The 17,111-nt window shown below is 42.3% G+C and overlaps 1 protein-coding gene across 2 annotated transcripts in view; it reads left to right on the top strand.

The window, feature by feature from the left end:
• Positions 1-8,644: 8,644 nt before the first annotated feature.
• The window catches only part of dyrk3 (dual specificity tyrosine phosphorylation regulated kinase 3), a 34,206-nt gene continuing 25,739 nt past the window's right edge, over positions 8,645-17,111 (top strand). For both annotated transcript variants that reach the window (XR_006836974.1, XM_046338258.1), the window contains exon 1: positions 8,645-9,698. Coding sequence is in view for 1 of the 2 variants with exons in the window: in XM_046338258.1 (XP_046194214.1) it covers positions 9,656-9,698 (43 nt within the window). In the remaining variant the exon portion in view is untranslated. The remainder of the gene's footprint in view (positions 9,699-17,111) is intronic.

Here is a 17,111-nt window from a genome sequence, read left to right as displayed (position 1 = left end):
GTTTTTGGGCCTCTAAGACTTAACATCAGAAGCACTGCAAGTATAACATTTCAGGTAAGACCCAAATGCAGACTGTGTTGAAGTATCACTGTTTATTATGGCAACAGGGACAGAAAAAAGAGAGACTGGGGAAAAGTAGGAGCTGAGACAAAACGCTGTTTGACTTGACAAACAAGACGAACTGGCAACAGACAAACTGAAAACACAGGTATAAATACCCAGAGGATAAGTGAGGAAGATGGACGACACCTGGAGGGGAGTGGAGACAATCACAAGGTCAGGTTAAACAGATCAGTGTGTGACACCTTTGAAGTAGCATGTGTAACCTCATGTCCTTGTAGATTTCCCCAATATGTCTAGATGTCGTCTTCTTCACTTTAACGGCATCTCTCCCAGCTCTACCTGCCAAATGTTTCGGGTAGCCTTCCACAAGCTCCCACAATAAGTTGGATGAATTTTGGCCCATTCCTCCTGACAGAGCTGGTGTAACTGACTCAGGTTTGTAGGCCTCCCTGCTCGCACACACTTTTTCATTTTTCTGCCCCAAATGTTCTATATGATTGAGGTCAGGGCTTTGATAGCCACTCCAATACCTTGACTTTGTTGTCCTTAAACCATTTTCCACAACTTTGGAAGTATGCTTGGGGTCATTGTCCATTTGGAAGACCCATTAACGACCAAGCTTTCACTTCCTGACGGATGTCTTGAGATGTTGCTTCAATATATTCACATCATTTTCCTCCTCATGATGCCATCTATTTTGTGAAGGGCAGCAGCCCCTCCTGCAGCAAAACACCCCCACAACATGATGCTGCCATCCCCGTGCTTCACGGTTGGGATGGTGTTCTTCGGCTTGCAAGCCTCCCCTTTTTCCTCCAAACGTAACGATGGTCATGATGGCCAAACAGTTCTATTTTTGTTTCGTCAGACCACAGGACATTTCTCCAAAAAGTACAATGTTTGTCCCTATATGCAGTTGCAAACCGTAGTCTGGCTTTTTTATGGAGGTTTTGGAGCAGTGGCTTCTTCCTTGCTGAGCGGCCTTTCAGGTTATGTCGATATAGGACTCGTTTTACTGTAGATATAGATCTTTTCGTACCTGTTTCCTCCAGAATCTTCGCAAGGTCCTTTGCTGTTGTTCTGGGATTGATTTGCACTTTTCGCATCAAAGTACGTTCATCTCTAGGAGACAGAACGCGTCTCCTTCCTGAGGGGTATTTATTTATTTTTCTTTATTTCACCTTTATTTTACCAGGTAGGCCAGTTGAGAACACCTTTATTTAACCAGGTAGGCCAGTTGAGAACACCTTTATTTTACCAGGTAGGCCAGTTGAGAACACCTTTATTTAACCAGGTAGGCTAGTTGAGAACACCTTTATTTTACCAGGTAGGCCAGTTGAGTCCACGTGCTCATTTGCAACTGCTACCTGGCCAAGTTAAAGCATATCAATTCGACACATACAACAACACAGAGTTACACATGGAGTAAACAAAGCATACAGTCAATAATACAATAGGAAAAACTAAAACTAAAAAGTCTATATACAGTGAGTGCAAATGAGGTAAGTTAAGGGAGGTAAGGCAATAAATAGGCCATGGTGGCAAAGTAATTACAATATAGCAATTCAACACTGGAATGGTAGATACTGGTGTGCACAGGAGCATGGGGATGAGGTAGTAGATGGTCTGTTTACAGATGGGCTGTGTACAGGTGCAGTGATCTGTGAGCTGCTCAGACAGCTTGTGCTTAAAGTTAGTGAGGGAGATATGAGTCTCCAGCTTCAGTGATTTTTGCAATTAGTTCCAGTCATTGGCAGCAGAGAACTGGAAGGAAAGGTGGCCAAAGGAGGAGTTGGCTTTGGGGATGACCAGTGAAATATACCTGCTGGAGCACGTGCTACGTGTGGGTGTTGTTATGGTGTGTGACGAGTATGACGGGTGTGTGGTCCCATGGTGTTTATGCTTGCGTACTATTGTTTGTACAGATGAACGTGGTACCTTCAGGCATTTGGAAATTGCTCCCAAGGATGAACCAGACTTGTGGAGGTCTACTGTTTTGGGTTTTAGGGCCCATGTTTGGACCTGTTATTTTGTTAAGGACATTAAAGCGTTTTTTCCCGTTGACTTTGCTCTCTGCGTTTGACTCCTCACTCATCACTCACCCACCGTTACATCTACAATATTCTTTTCTGAGGTCTTGGCTGATTTCCTCTGATTTACCCATGATGTCAAGCAAAGAGGCACTGAGTTTGAAGGTAGGTCTTAAAATACATCCACAGGTACACCTCCAATTGACTCAAAAGATGTCAATTAGCCTATCAGAAGCTTCTAAAGCCAAGACATAATTTTCTGGAATTTTCCAAGCTGTTTAAAGGCACAGTCAACTTAATGTTTGTAAACTTCTGACCCACTGGAATTGTAATACAGTGAATTATAAGTGAAATAATCTGTCTGTAAACAATTGTTGGATAAAATGACTTGTGTCATCCAGACCGACTTGCCAACTTGTTTATTAACAATAAATTTGTGGAGTGGTTGAAAAAATAGTTTTAATGACTTCAACCTAAGTGTTTGTAAACTTCCGACTTCCACTGTAACCTGAGTCAGGTGTACCACTGAAATGTGTCTTTCACATTTAACCCAAATACAGTTAGGAAGAGGTATTTATATTTGTGCTATGTTAATAGCTATGTTAACTAATACATTAAAAAGGATAAATACATTAGTGTAGCATTCAAAACATATAATGTATCTTTATAAAACAACTTATTATACCTGAACAGGATTTACCATCTACTATCTCTGGATGAAAGACAGATGGAAAACCTCAACGTATGAATAAACATGGATGGGTGATGACACAGGCCTTCTGGAAGATCTGATGAAGGACGAGACGATGGACAAGATAAAAACGGAGCGACATGGAAAATGTTTTGAGTGAATATGGTATGGAGTACCGCACAGAACCTTTGGAAGAGCTTGAGGAGGAAATGGGACAGGATGAGAGTCAGGATGAATTAAACGTGGTGGCAGGTGGGATGAGAGTCAGGATGAATTAAACATGGTGGCAGGTGGGATGAGAGTCAGGGTGGATTACATGTGGTGGCAGGTGGGACAGGATGAATTAAACATGGTGGCAGGTGGGACAGGATGAGAGTCAGGATGAATTAAACATGGTGGCAGGTGGGACAGGATGAGAGTCAGGATGAATTAAACATGGTGGCAGGTGGGACAGGATGGATTAAACGTGGTGGCAGGTGGGACAGGATGGATTAAACGTGGTGGCAGGTGGGACAGGATGAATTAAACGTGGTGGCAGGTGGGACAGGATGGATTAAACGTGGTGGCAGGTGGGACAGGATGAATTAAACATGGTGGCAGGTGGGATGAGAGTGAGGATGAATTAAACATGGTGGCCGGTGGGATGAGAGTGAGGATGAATTAAACGTGGTGGCAGGTGGGACAGGATGAGAGTGAGGATGAATTAAACGTGGTGGCAGGTGGGACAGGATGAATTAAACGTGGTGGCAGGTGGGACAGGATGAATTAAACGTGGTGGCAGGTGGGACAGGATGAATTAAACGTGGTGGCAGGTGGGACAGGATGAGAGTGAGGATGAATTAAACATGGTGGCAGGTGGGACAGGATGAATTAAACATGGTGGCAGGTGGGACAGGATGAATTAAACGTGGTGGCAGGTGGGACAGGATGAATTAAACGTGGTGGCAGGTGGGACAGGATGAATTAAACGTGGTGGCAGGTGGGACAGGATGAGAGTGAGGATGAATTAAACATGGTGGCAGGTGGGACAGGATGAGAGTCAGGATGAATTAAACATGGTGGCAGGTGGGATGAGAGTGAGGATGAATTAAACGTGGTGGCAGGTGGGACAGGATGAGAGTGAGGATGAATTAAACATGGTGGCAGGTGGGATGAGAGTGAGGATGAATTAAACATGGTGGCAGGTGGGACAGGATGAATTAAACATGGTGGCAGGAGGGACAGGATGAATTAAACGTGGTGGCAGGTGGGACAGGATGAATTAAACGTGGTGGCAGGTGGGACAGGATGAATTAAACATGGTGGCAGGTGGGACAGGATGAATTAAACATGGTGGCAGGTGGGACAGGATGAATTAAACGTGGTGGCAGGTGGGACAGGATGAATTAAACGTGGTGGCAGGTGGGACAGGATGAATTAAACATGGTGGCAGGTGGGATGAGAGTCAGGATGAATTAAACATGGTGGCAGGTGGGATGAGAGTGAGGATGAATTAAACGTGGTGGCAGGTGGGACAGGATGAGAGTGAGGATGAATTAAACGTGGTGGCAGGTGGGACAGGATGAATTAAACATGGTGGCAGGTGGGACAGGATGAGAGTGAGCATGAATTAAACATGGTGGCAGGTGGGATGAGAGTGAGGATGAATTAAACGTGGTGGCAGGTGGGATGAGAGTGAGGATGAATTAAACATGGTGGCAGGTGGGACAGGATGAGAGTGAGGATGAATTAAACGTGGTGGCAGGTGGGATGAGAGTGAGGGTGAATTAAACGTGGTGGCAGGTGGGACAGGATGAATTAAACATGGTGGCAGGTGGGACAGGATGAATTAAACGTGGTGGCAGGTGGGACAGGATGAGAGTGAGGATGGATTAAACGTGGTGGCAGGTGCAGTGATGACTGCTGAGAAGAAGTTGAATGTAGAGGGAAGTAGTGAGGTGAAGAAGGTGGGTGTCAAGTCTAAAAACAATAGAGACAGTAGATCTAGCTGGTCTGTCATAATATAATAGAGACAGTATATCTACCTGGTCTGTCATAATATAATAGAGACAGTAGATCTAGCTGGTCTGTCATATTATAATAGAGACAGTAGATCTAGCTGGTCTGTCATATTATAATAGAGACAGTATATCTACCTGGTCTGTCATAATATAATAGAGACAGTAGATCTAGCTGGTCTGTCAAATTATAATAGAGACAGTAGATCTAGCTGGTCTGTCATATTATAATAGAGACAGTAGATCTAGCTGGTCTGTCATATTATAATAGAGACAGTAGATCTAGCTGGTCTGTCATATTATAATAGAGACAGTATATCTACCTGGTCTGTCATAATATAATAGAGACAGTAGATCTAGCTGGTCTGTCATAATATAATAGAGACAGTAGATCTAGCTGGTCTGTCATAATATAATAGAGACAGTATATCTACCTGGTCTGTCATAATATAATAGAGACAGTAGATCTAGCTGGTCTGTCAAATTATAATAGAGACAGTAGATCTAGCTGGTCTGTCATAATATAATAGAGACAGTAGATCTAGCTGGTCTGTCATAATATAATAGAGACAGTAGATCTAGCTGGTCTGTAATAATATAATAGAGACAGTAGATCTAGCTGGTCTGTCATAATATAATAGAGACAGTAGATCTAGCTGGTCTGTCAAATTATAATAGAGACAGTAGATCTAGCTGGTCTGTCATATTATAATAGAGACAGTAGATCTAGCTGGTCTGTCATATTATAATAGAGACAGTAGATCTAGCTGGTCTGTCATATTATAATAGAGACAGTAGATCTAGCTGGTCTGTCATATTATAATAGAGACAGTATATCTACCTGGTCTGTCATAATATAATAGAGACAGTAGATCTAGCTGGTCTGTCAAATTATAATAGAGACAGTAGATCTAGCTGGTCTGTCATATTATAATAGAGACAGTAGATCTAGCTGGTCTGTCATATTATAATAGAGACAGTAGATCTAGCTGGTCTGTCATATTATAATAGAGACAGTATATCTAGCTGGTCTGTCATAATATAATAGAGACAGTAGATCTAGCTGGTCTGTCATAATATAATAGAGACAGTAGATCTAGCTGGTCTGTCATAATATAATAGAGACAGTATATCTACCTGGTCTGTCATAATATAATAGAGACAGTAGATCTAGCTGGTCTGTCAAATTATAATAGAGACAGTAGATCTAGCTGGTCTGTCATAATATAATAGAGATAGTAGATCTAGCTGGTCTGTCATAATATAATAGAGACAGTAGATCTAGCTGGTCTGTAATAATATAATAGAGACAGTAGATCTAGCTGGTCTGTCATAATATAATAGAGACAGTAGATCTAGCTGGTCTGTCATAATATAATAGAGACAGTAGATCTAGCTGGTCTGTCAAATTATAATAGAGATAGTAGATCTAGCTGGTCTGTCATAATATAATAGAGACAGTAGATCTAGCTGGTCTGTCATAATATAATAGAGACAGTAGATCTAGCTGGTCTGTAATAATATAATAGAGACAGTAGATCTGGCTGGTCTGTCAAATTATAATAGATACAGTAGATCTAGCTGGTCTGTCATATTATAATAGAGACAGTAGATCTAGCTGGTCTGTCAAATTATAATAGATACAGTAGATCTAGCTGGTCTGTCATATTATAATAGAGACAGTAGATCTAGCTGGTCTGTCATATTATAATAGAGACAGTAGATCTAGCTGGTCTGTCATATTATAATAGAGACAGCGGAGTCAATCACCACCTTCCGGAGACACCTGAAACCCCACCTCTTTAAGGAATACCTAGGATAGGATAAGTATTCCCTCTCACCCCCCCCCTTTAAGATTTAGATGCACTATTGTAAAGTGACTGTTCCACTGGATGTCATAAGGTGAATGCACCAATTTGTAAGTCGCTCTGAATAAGAGCGTCTGCTAAATGACTTAAATGTAAATGTAGCTGGTCTGTCATATTCTAATAGAGACAGTAGATCTAGCTGGTCTGTCATATTATAATAGAGACAGTAGATCTAGCTGGTCTGTCATATTATAATAGAGACAGTAGATCTAGCTGGTCTGTCAAATTATAATAGAGACAGTAGATCTAGCTGGTCTGCCATAATATAAAAGAGACAATAGATCTAGCTGGTCTGTCATAATACAATAGAAACAGTAGATCTAGCTGGTCTGTCATATTATAATAGAGACAATAGATCTAGCTGGTCTGTCATATTATAATAGAGACAGTAGATCTAGCTGGTCTGTCAAATTATAATAGAGACAGTAGATCTAGCTGGTCTGCCATAATATAAAAGAGACAATAGATCTAGCTGGTCTGTCATAATACAATAGAAACAGTAGATCTAGCTGCTCTGTCATAATATAATGGAAAAAGCAGATCTAGCTGGTCTGTCATATTTTAATAGAGACAGTAGATCTAGCTTATCTGTCATAATATAATAGAGACAGTAATATTCCAGACTTCTCAGTTGTCCTTGAACTCACTGTTGTCAAGTTTTTGCAGTTCCGAGTTAACAGTTGTTTTGGGCGCAGAATAAATCAGGGTTCATTGACAGCATGGCCAATGTTGAATGTTTGTCATTTTAAACTTGAAAAAGAGACCCTTTTAATCCCAGATCTGGGACCACACAGCCACTCCACTGAATAGCATGCTAGTGATTGATTTGCAATGCTTGCATTTAGCCACTGTCACTGACTCCTTCCAAACCACTCATTGTTGACTTTGCGATTTCCAACTTGTTGTGTAATGTTTATGCCCAATGGCCGATGAGCACCGATACGTTTTATCTATAATTTCTCTTCCTTATTTCTCTTCATATGACAAGGATTAAAGAGGATTAGCCAGTAGGTTGTCGACTTGATTCCTGATGATGACTACTAGCTAAGATTTTGAAAGTATGATGTTGACATAGTCTGTCCAATCAAAGCTACTGTACATATAACGTGATTTGAAGTCATTGTATCTGTGGCCAATAAACATTGGGCCTTCTTGGATGGGCACTTCTATTGTAACTCTATGGCAGCACCCAAGGGGCTAGAATTTTCTAGGTCTAACCTTAGATTTAGCTGTGATGTAGTGTCCCCATGAGTGACAGAACACTGAGCCAATCACGGCGCAAAGCTCTGTATTTTCTGCTGGCTTGCCTCACCATCACAGAAAACAAAAAAGAGACCGTGTTTGTATGCAGCTTTATTAACTCTATATATATTTGTTTTTACATCGTTTGCAAACTGATGTGTGACACGTATTAATATTTTATTTATTTTTGAAAAAAATGTGGGGTTCAAATCATCTGCCCTGAATAACGGATCGCCACTGGAAAGCACGCATTCTGCATTGTTGTTCAAATAATTCGTCTTTGAAGAATAGTCAACTTGAAGGCAAAAAGGGCAGCACGATATAGAATTCGAGCCTGGTAATTCCAACTAATTATGGACTATTAAATCAACAGTTCACCGCTGCGCCACAGAGTTTTGATGAAAATTACGGGGGGAAAACATTAATCTTACAAGCACTTATTGCTGACCAGCAGATGTCACTAATGTGTATTGTGAACCGCTAATGAAGCTGCGAGTGAACCGTTTTCCCGACACAATTTGGTGAAACCTCGGAAGCCTTCAGAAAAGCCTCGGTTTCCCCATCACTAAAGTGTACGTTATCCGTCTTCTTGCTTCATGTACCTAGGAACACGGATGGCCACCATATCCATGTAGACACCACCTGATAGTGTTGATGAATAGTAACAACAATGGGACGATGGGGGGGAGGGACCGTGTTCCTTTGAGCCAAGATGGCGCCGCTGTAACCCCGCGTCACTCTCGCCTTCTACCACCTGTTTAATGACGTTACTCGAAACACACGGCGAAGACGCCCTTAGCAACAAACCAGACAAATCACATCAACAACAAACAAAAAAAAAATGGAGCTCCTGCTGCTGACAAGACTGGTTTAAAAAAAAACATAAAGTCGTTTTAACGGCACTGAGGACATTATAATATTACCCGAATCAGACGCCAGCGTCTCTGAATTCAACGAGAACTGGGGGCTTTTTTTTGTGTGCCCAGAGTTGAGGTAACGTTAGCTAAAGCTAACCGACGATTAGCCTCTCCTCAAAGCGGAAACAGCTTCACGAGCATTCCGGAAGTAGGACGGGTCACGGGGCCGATCGAAGCAGAAGCTAACTCTTTAACTGATCCGCGACCGCATAGTACACTCGATATTTAGTGTTTCTTATGGGGAATGGTTCTCTGGGGTTGGAATATATATAGTAATCAACCGAGAGAGAGAGAGAGAGAAAGGCGAGGAAGGGGGTCAGACAGACAAGCTAAATCTGTCATTTTGAGAGATTTTGAAACTGTTTCGGACAGTCGTTTAGTTTTTGCTCAGCTCAACTGTTGTTTTTGTGTGTGGCTGTGCTAACAACGTTTAGCTGACGGAAACGAGAAACGACGACTCCCATCGCTGGAACTTTTTCAGACTGCAGGGCTATGACGAGTTGACAAAGCCATGGGTTTTAAGGACGAGAGTTAAGGTCACATTGTGTAGGTAGAGAGTCCTAGCTATAATATTAAGTTGAGCAAGTGAGGAAAGCTATATTAAAAACTAATTTATGTAGCTATATTTCATCCGATGAAGTTGGCTAGTAGGGGTTATTTTGGATCCCTTGAGCTAGCTAAACGAGCACGAATTGCAAGTGATATAAGCTGCCCTCAGAAGTCTTTTTTAATTATAACTAGCCGAAGTCTTGGCTAGTTTTTTAAAACATTTTTTTTTAGATACGGTTGTTTTTGCTAAAGATTTTTTAAACTCCACCTCGGATGCTGGCTTCAAAGTTAAACTGCAATCATGATGGTATTACAGAGAAAAGCAGAAGGCCCCATAACAGCAGGTAATGAACTGATTATAACTGGCTTCGTACTGTATTCTAATGTACTTAACTGCAACGTTACATGAATGTACTCAAAGCAAATTATATCTGTCACATGCGCCGAATACAACTGGTGTAGATTTTTACCGTGAAATGTTTAACTTACGAGCCCTTCCCAACGACAGAGTTTAGAAATAATAAGAAAATACGTTTGTAACACAAGGAATACAAAGAAATACACACGAATTTGAGCTATATATAAAGGGAGTACCAGAGGTAGGAGGTATTTCAGATAGATATGTACATGAATGCAGGGAAAAGTGATTTGGCATCAGGATAGATGTGATTCTAGTATCAGCTATTGCACAAAGTGGCATTTCACCGGTCATCATTTGTTAGCTTGCCATTTTGTTGAACGCAAGTGTAACATTTGTCCCTGAATTATTTTGTTTCCATGGTTCAAGACAGTTGATCATCTCAAATAGCTCGGGAGTCAAGGACTGTTGCTTATTTTTGGTCACGTAGTGTATTTTTAAGAATGTGGTCACCTGCTCATCGAACAGCCCCAGACCATTATTCCTCCTCCACCAAACTTCACAATTGGCACTATTCATTGGGGCAGGTAGCGTTCTCCTGGCATCCGCCAAACCCAGATTGCTTTATTCATCACTCCAGAGAATGCGTTTTCCACTGCTCCAGAGTTCAATGGCGGTGATCTTTACACCGCTCCAGCCGACGCTTGGCATTGCGCATGGTGATCTTAGGCTTGTGTGCGGCTGCTCGGCCATGGAAACTCATTCCATGAAGCTCCCGATAAAGTTATTGTGCTGATGTTGCTTCCAGAGGCTATTTGGAACTCAGTAGTAAGTGTTGTAACCAAGGGTAAAATATTTTTCCGCACTTCAGCACTCGGCTGAAGTGGTCGGTCAGAAAATAAATATGAAACAAGGTTTTGAAGTGTCTGTCCCAAATCTAGGAGGTGTTAATACAACTGAGGTAAGTATTCAGACCCCTTGCCTATTTTCATATTTTGTTAAGTTACATCCTCATTCTAAAATTGATTAAATTGCCCCCCCCCAAAAAAAAAAAAAAAAAATCTGACAAAGCAAAAACAGGTTTTTGGTGATGTTTGCCAATGTATTAAATCAACTGAAATATGACATTTACATAAGTACTCAGTACTTTTTTGAAGCGCCATTGACAGCGATTACAGCCTTCTTGGGTATGACGCTACAACCTTGGCACACCTGTATTTGGGGAGTTTCTCCCGTTCTTCTCTGCAGATCCTCTCAAGTTCTGTCAAGTTTGGTGGGGGTGTGTCACTGCACAGCTATTTTCTGGTCTTTCCAGAGATGTTCGATTGGGTTTAAGTCCGGGCTCTGGCTGGGCCCCTCAAGGACATTCAGAGACTTGGCCCAAAGCCACTCCTGTGTTGTCTTGGCTGTGTGCTTAGGGTCGTTGTCCTGTTGGAAGGTGAACCTTCGCCCCAGTCTGAGGTCCTGAGTGCCCTGGAGCAGGTTTTCATCAAGAATCTCTCTGTACTTTGCGCAGTTCATCTTTCCCTCAATCCCGACTAGTCTCCCAGTCCCTGCCTCTGAAGAACATCCCCACAGCATGATGCTACCACCGCCATGCTTCACAGTAGGGGCGCTTGACATTCAGGCCAAAGAGTTCAATCTTGGTTTCATCAGACCAGAGACCATCTTGTTTCTCATGGTCTGAGAGTCTTTAGGTGCCTTTTGACAAACTCCAGGCGGGCTGTCATGTGCCTTTTACTGAGGAGTGGCTTCCATCTGGCCACTCTACTATAAAGGCCTGATTGGTGGAGTTCTGCAGAGATGGTTGTCCTTCAGGAATGCTCTCCCATCCCCACAGAGGAACTCTGGAGAGTGACCATCGAGTTCTTGGTCACCTTCCTGACCAAGGCCCTTCTCTCCCAATTGCTCAGTTTGGTCGGGCGGCCACCTCTACGAAGAATCTTGGTGGTTCCAAACTTCTTCCATTTAAGAATGATGGAGGCCACTGTGTTCTTGGGGATCTTCAACACTGCAGAATGATGGAGGCCACTGTGTTCTTGGGGATCTTCAACACTGCAGAATGATGGAGGCCACTGTGTTCTTGGGGATCTTCAACACTGCAGAATGATGGAGGCCACGGTGTTCTTGGGGATCTTCAATGCTGCAGAATGATGGAGGCCACTGTGTTCTTGTGGTTCTTCAATGCTGCAGACATTGTTTTGGTACCTTTCCCCAGATCTGTGCCGCAACACAATTCAGTCTAGGAGCACTACAGCCAATTCCTTCGACCTCATGTCTTGGTTTTTGTTCTGACATGCACTGTCACCTTTGGGACCTTATACAGACAGCTGTGCGCCTTTCCAAATCATGTCCAATCAATTGAATTGACCACAGGTGGAGTCCAATCAAGTTATAGAAACATCTCAAGGATGATCAATGGAAACCGGATGCACCTGAGCTCAATGTTGAGTCTCATAGCAAAAGGGTCTGAATACTTATGTAAATAAGGTATTTCTGTTTTTAATCTTTGCAAACATTTCTAAAAACCTGTTTTTAGTTTGTCATTATGGGGTATTGTGGATAGGTTGATTTTAAAAATATATATATATTTTAGGATAAGGCTGTAATGTAACAAAATGTAGGAAAAAGTTAAGGGGTCTGAATAGTTATTTAATTTTTTCCAGTTTCCCTTTTTCCCATTTTGTATCACAAAGTGTAATGTCTCTACTATAGTTCAGTTGGAGGCAGTAATGCAACATAATTATATGCCAACCGCCGTTAAACTCCACCGAAGAGGAATTGCATTAGAATTCTACGTCAGGCAGAAATTAGTGTTTTGGATCAGGAAAGTTTCCTCTCGTGACCTCTACAAGACAGCGCGCCGAGTAAAATGATACTTCACTGGTTGTCTGTGCTGTTGGTCCTTTTGCAGGTAGGAATGTGAGACTAGATATCGACAGGAAAGTATAATTGCATGAACTTTTCAAAGCGCTTGGTACTGCGTTCAGATTTGTCACATGAAGCATTTACACAAGTTGAAAATAGATGCATGTTTGCATGGTTCTGCACATGCTTCTGGTGGTAGAAATAGGAACTCAAATACCAACGCTTCCTACCTGCAAAACGGCCAACCGCACGAAACAACCAATACATAAAAAATATATATTTTCTGGAACATTCTGGCTTTATAGCTTGTGAGTGGAAGTTTTTCCAAGCACATTGTATGGCATTAATCTTAGACTGTGAACCAGAGGTATCGCAGTCTGATTGTCAGGCAGATCAGGGGCTCTGTGATGACACAGAAATGAAGGCGCACAATACATGTTTTGTTGTTGTTGGATGTATTAAAGCCGCAGTACGCAGTTTGTGTGATTTCATTTTTCTCTAGAGGCACTGGTGCTACCACATTTTAATATTCTTAAGTTGCACAGCAAAATATTTAGGAGTGTATGCCCTCAGAAGGGTAGCGCTGTAGAGCCCTGTAGACTGTGATGTCATAATAGCGCTGATCAGTTCCACCCAGTGGAGGTAAACAAGCTGTTTTCTGACTTGCAACTTTGTGTCCATTGATCAGACAAACACTAGACTCTCCTGCATGTCTGTAAGTACTCCAGAGCCAGTCAACACTGGAACAAGTTCTGAACTCATGTTTCTTTGCAGGTCTTTGTATCATATTTAAAAAATATATATTTATATATTTTTAAGTATTTAGCTTACTAGGCAAATCAATAGTCTTATCAAATAAATAGATTATATCTCAGTAGTTTTGTATGAACAACAGACAGACCGGCAGTCTAGCTAGTTCTAGTTGAGTCAGCTACAGTCTAGCCAGCAGTCTGTGTCTACGCTGTTGCGCCATTGTTATTAGTCTGGTTTATGACACGTTTCTGGGGTGTTCCCTTCGCTCTACTCTCTGTGGTGTTTGTCCCTCCTGGACCACCATCTCCGCACACAGACCCAGGCGGTGTGTTTGCTAAATAGCTACATTTTTCCATAACAACCGTGCCATTCACATGAAATTGACGCCAACCCTTTTGGTTTGAGTTTTGTTGTGGGGAGGTTTCAGTAGTAATGTTTGGTGCCAGAGGGAATGTGAATATGGGGGTAAAGTGCTGAACCCACAGTCTTAACTCCCCTTTCATGCAGGCCATGTGTATTGTATCCCCACCCCCACACAGAGCCCGTCGGTTGACACTGCAACACAGCTCTAACTAACCCTACATCTCTCTATGGATTATTACTAGTTAGCATGGCTCTCTTAGGACTAACTCTAACTAAACGGATAGCAATACACTGATGTCTGTTTCACTAACACTAACTTAGTGACACAGTTATATGTGGGGCTAACTTAGTGACACAGTTATATGTGGGGCTAACTTAGTGACACAGTTATATGTGGGGCTAACTTAGTGACACAGTTATATGTGGGGCTAACGCTAACTTAGTGACACAGTTATATGTGGGGCTAACGCTAACTTGGTGACACAGTTATATGTGGGGCTAACACTAACTTAGTGACACAGTTATCTGTGGGGCTAACGCTTACTTAGTGACACAGTTATCTGTGGGGCTAACGCTAACATTACATTACATTTAAGTCATTTAGCAGACGCTCTTATCCAGAGCGACTTACAAATTGCTAACTTAGTGACACAGTTATCTATGGGGCTAACACTAACTTGGTGACAGTTATCTGTGGGGCTAACACTAACTTAGTGACACAGTTATCTGTGGGGCTAACACTAACTTAGTGACACAGTTGTCTGTGGGGCTGACGCTTACATAGTGACACAGTTGTCTGTGGGGCTAACGCTAACTTAGTGACACAGTTATCTGTGGGGCTAACACTAACTTAGTGACACAGTTATCTGTGGGGCTAACGCTTACTTAGTGACACAGTTATCTGTGGGGCTAACGCTAACTTAGTGACACAGTTATCTGTGGGGCTAACTTTGTGACAGTTATCTGTGGGGCTCACGCTAACTTAGTGACACAGTTATCTGTGGGGCTAACACTAACTTAGTGACACAGTTATCTGTGGGGCTAACACTAACTTAGTGACACAGTTATCTGTGGGGCTAACACTAGCTAAGATTGCTCTTTTAGGGCTAACGCTAACTAAACTGTTAAAACCAAAGATAGTTTTATTTTTCTTGGTTTGGGATTTTCTATATACTCTCAATATTACAATTATTCCTAGAGAAACAACGAAATTGAATGTTCTGAGTCCATGTCAAGGCTTAAATCACACCAGAAGACCATTTTATAAATGTTTTACTTAAAGGAGAGAAACTAACGTTTAGTTTTGAGTGTAATTCCCTGTAATTGTGCATCTAGGAGGCGAGGAATGTGTCGATCTAGAGATGTTTCTTCTGATGTTAAGACCTACTGTTGCAGCAAATGTCATGGCAAGAGTTTGCAAAACAATGACCACCCAATTAAAACAAATAATCATTCTATACTTCTGTCAGGTGAGACTACTTAACTTTTAACTGAGAAGGTTTTCGGGGAAAATGATTAGCATCGCTAGCTGGCTACATACGGAGTTAAAAGACGAAACACGTGCCACAGACAGACGGGTAATATTGCTGGAAATTAATTGGAAGATATTGTTACCTTTTTTGACTTTAAAAAAAAAATCCAATAGTGGCTAACCAGGGGTGGGATAATGTGGTTTTGATAATAGCCGGGATCTTTGAGACGGCTTTTGATGTAAAAATGCATGTACTTTCAAAATTGATTGGCGAGCTACTTATAGGTGGACGGCGGACTACTGGTAGTTGGACAACCCCTGGTCTATGGGTTAATGCTAGCAGGTGAATTCCATGGCTCCCTATTACCTAATGCAAACTAGCCCCATAGCTCTCTATGGGCTAATGCTAGCACTACAGCTCCCTATTGGCAAATGATAACTAACCCCACAGCTCTCTATGGGCTAATGCTAGCACTACAGCTCCATATTGGCAAATGATAACGAACCCCATAGCTCTCTATGGGCTAATGCTAGCACTACAGCTCCCTATTGGCAAATGATAACTAACCCCACAGCTCTCTATGGGCTAATGCTAGCACTACAGCTCCATATTGGCAAATGATAACGAACCCCATAGCTCTCTATGGGCTAATGCTAGCACTACAGCTCCCTATTGGCAAATGATAACTAACCCCACAGCTCTCTATGGGCTAATGCTAGCACTACAGCTCCCTATTGGCAAATGATAACTAACCCCACAGCTCTCTATGGGCTAATGCTAGCACTACAGCTCCCAATTGGCAAATGATAACGAACCCCATAGCTCTCTATGGGCTAATGCTAGCACTACAGCTCCCTATTGGCAAATGATAACGAACCCCATAGCTCTCTATGGGCTAATGCTAGCACTACAGCTCCCTATTGGCAAATGATAACGAACCCCATAGCTCTCTATGGGCTAATGCTAGCACTACAGCTCCCAATTGGCAAATGATAACGAACCCCATAGCTCTCTATGGGCTAATGCTAGCACTACAGCTCCCTATTGGCAAATGATAACTAACCCCACAGCTCTCTATGGGCTAATGCTAGCACTACAGCTCCCTATTGGCAAATGATAACGAACCCCATAGCTCTCTATGGGCTAATGCTAGCACTACAGCTCCCAATTGGCAAATGATAACTAAGATTTAGATGCACTATTGTAAAGTGACTGTTCCACTGGATGTCATAAGGTGAATGCACCAATTTGTAAGTCGCTCTGGATAAGAGCGTCTGCTAAATGACTTAAATGTAAATGTAACCCCATAGCTCTCTATGGGCTAATGCTAGCACTACAGCTCCCTATTGGCAAATGATAACGAACCCCACAGCTCTCTATGGGTTAACGCTGTTACTAGCATGAACCGGCCAACCCCATTCACAGCCCAGACTGGCTTAGCCAGGTGCTTAAGGTTGCCAGAGAGCCAGTGTTGCTGAAAGTGGTAGGCCTATTATTGGCCTATTAATGGGGCTAGCAGATGCTACTGTGACGGCAGCATCTTTCCGCTTGTCTGTCTGTGTCTCCACCATTTTGTTCTGTGCATCCACGTTGAAACAATGGAGCACAGACACAGGAGTAATCAGAAATAGAGTCATTAATACGGAAAGGGATCTGATAACCGGAATGGGTCTGATTTTATGATATGCCACAGTGTGCGTGACTGTGTGTGTCACCTGAGACCTGCACCCAGAGGAGGTGTTATTGGAGGGGGAACTACAGGCCTGAAATTTTGTTATTATAAGTGGCGCCACGGAAATCAAATTAACATCATGCAAAAATCGCCATCTGTTTAAACTACAGATCTTTTTTTTTTTTGCATGGGTGGTGTCTCAATCCACCTCATCCGTCAACCCTTCCATATCTATGGTGAAAGATGGCAGAGGTAGAGCGGTGTTTGTCAG

Source organism: Oncorhynchus gorbuscha, linkage group LG03, assembly GCF_021184085.1.
Source record: "Oncorhynchus gorbuscha isolate QuinsamMale2020 ecotype Even-year linkage group LG03, OgorEven_v1.0, whole genome shotgun sequence".
Taxonomy (NCBI): domain Eukaryota; kingdom Metazoa; phylum Chordata; class Actinopteri; order Salmoniformes; family Salmonidae; genus Oncorhynchus; species Oncorhynchus gorbuscha.
This window is presented reverse-complemented; position numbering and strand designations above follow the sequence as displayed.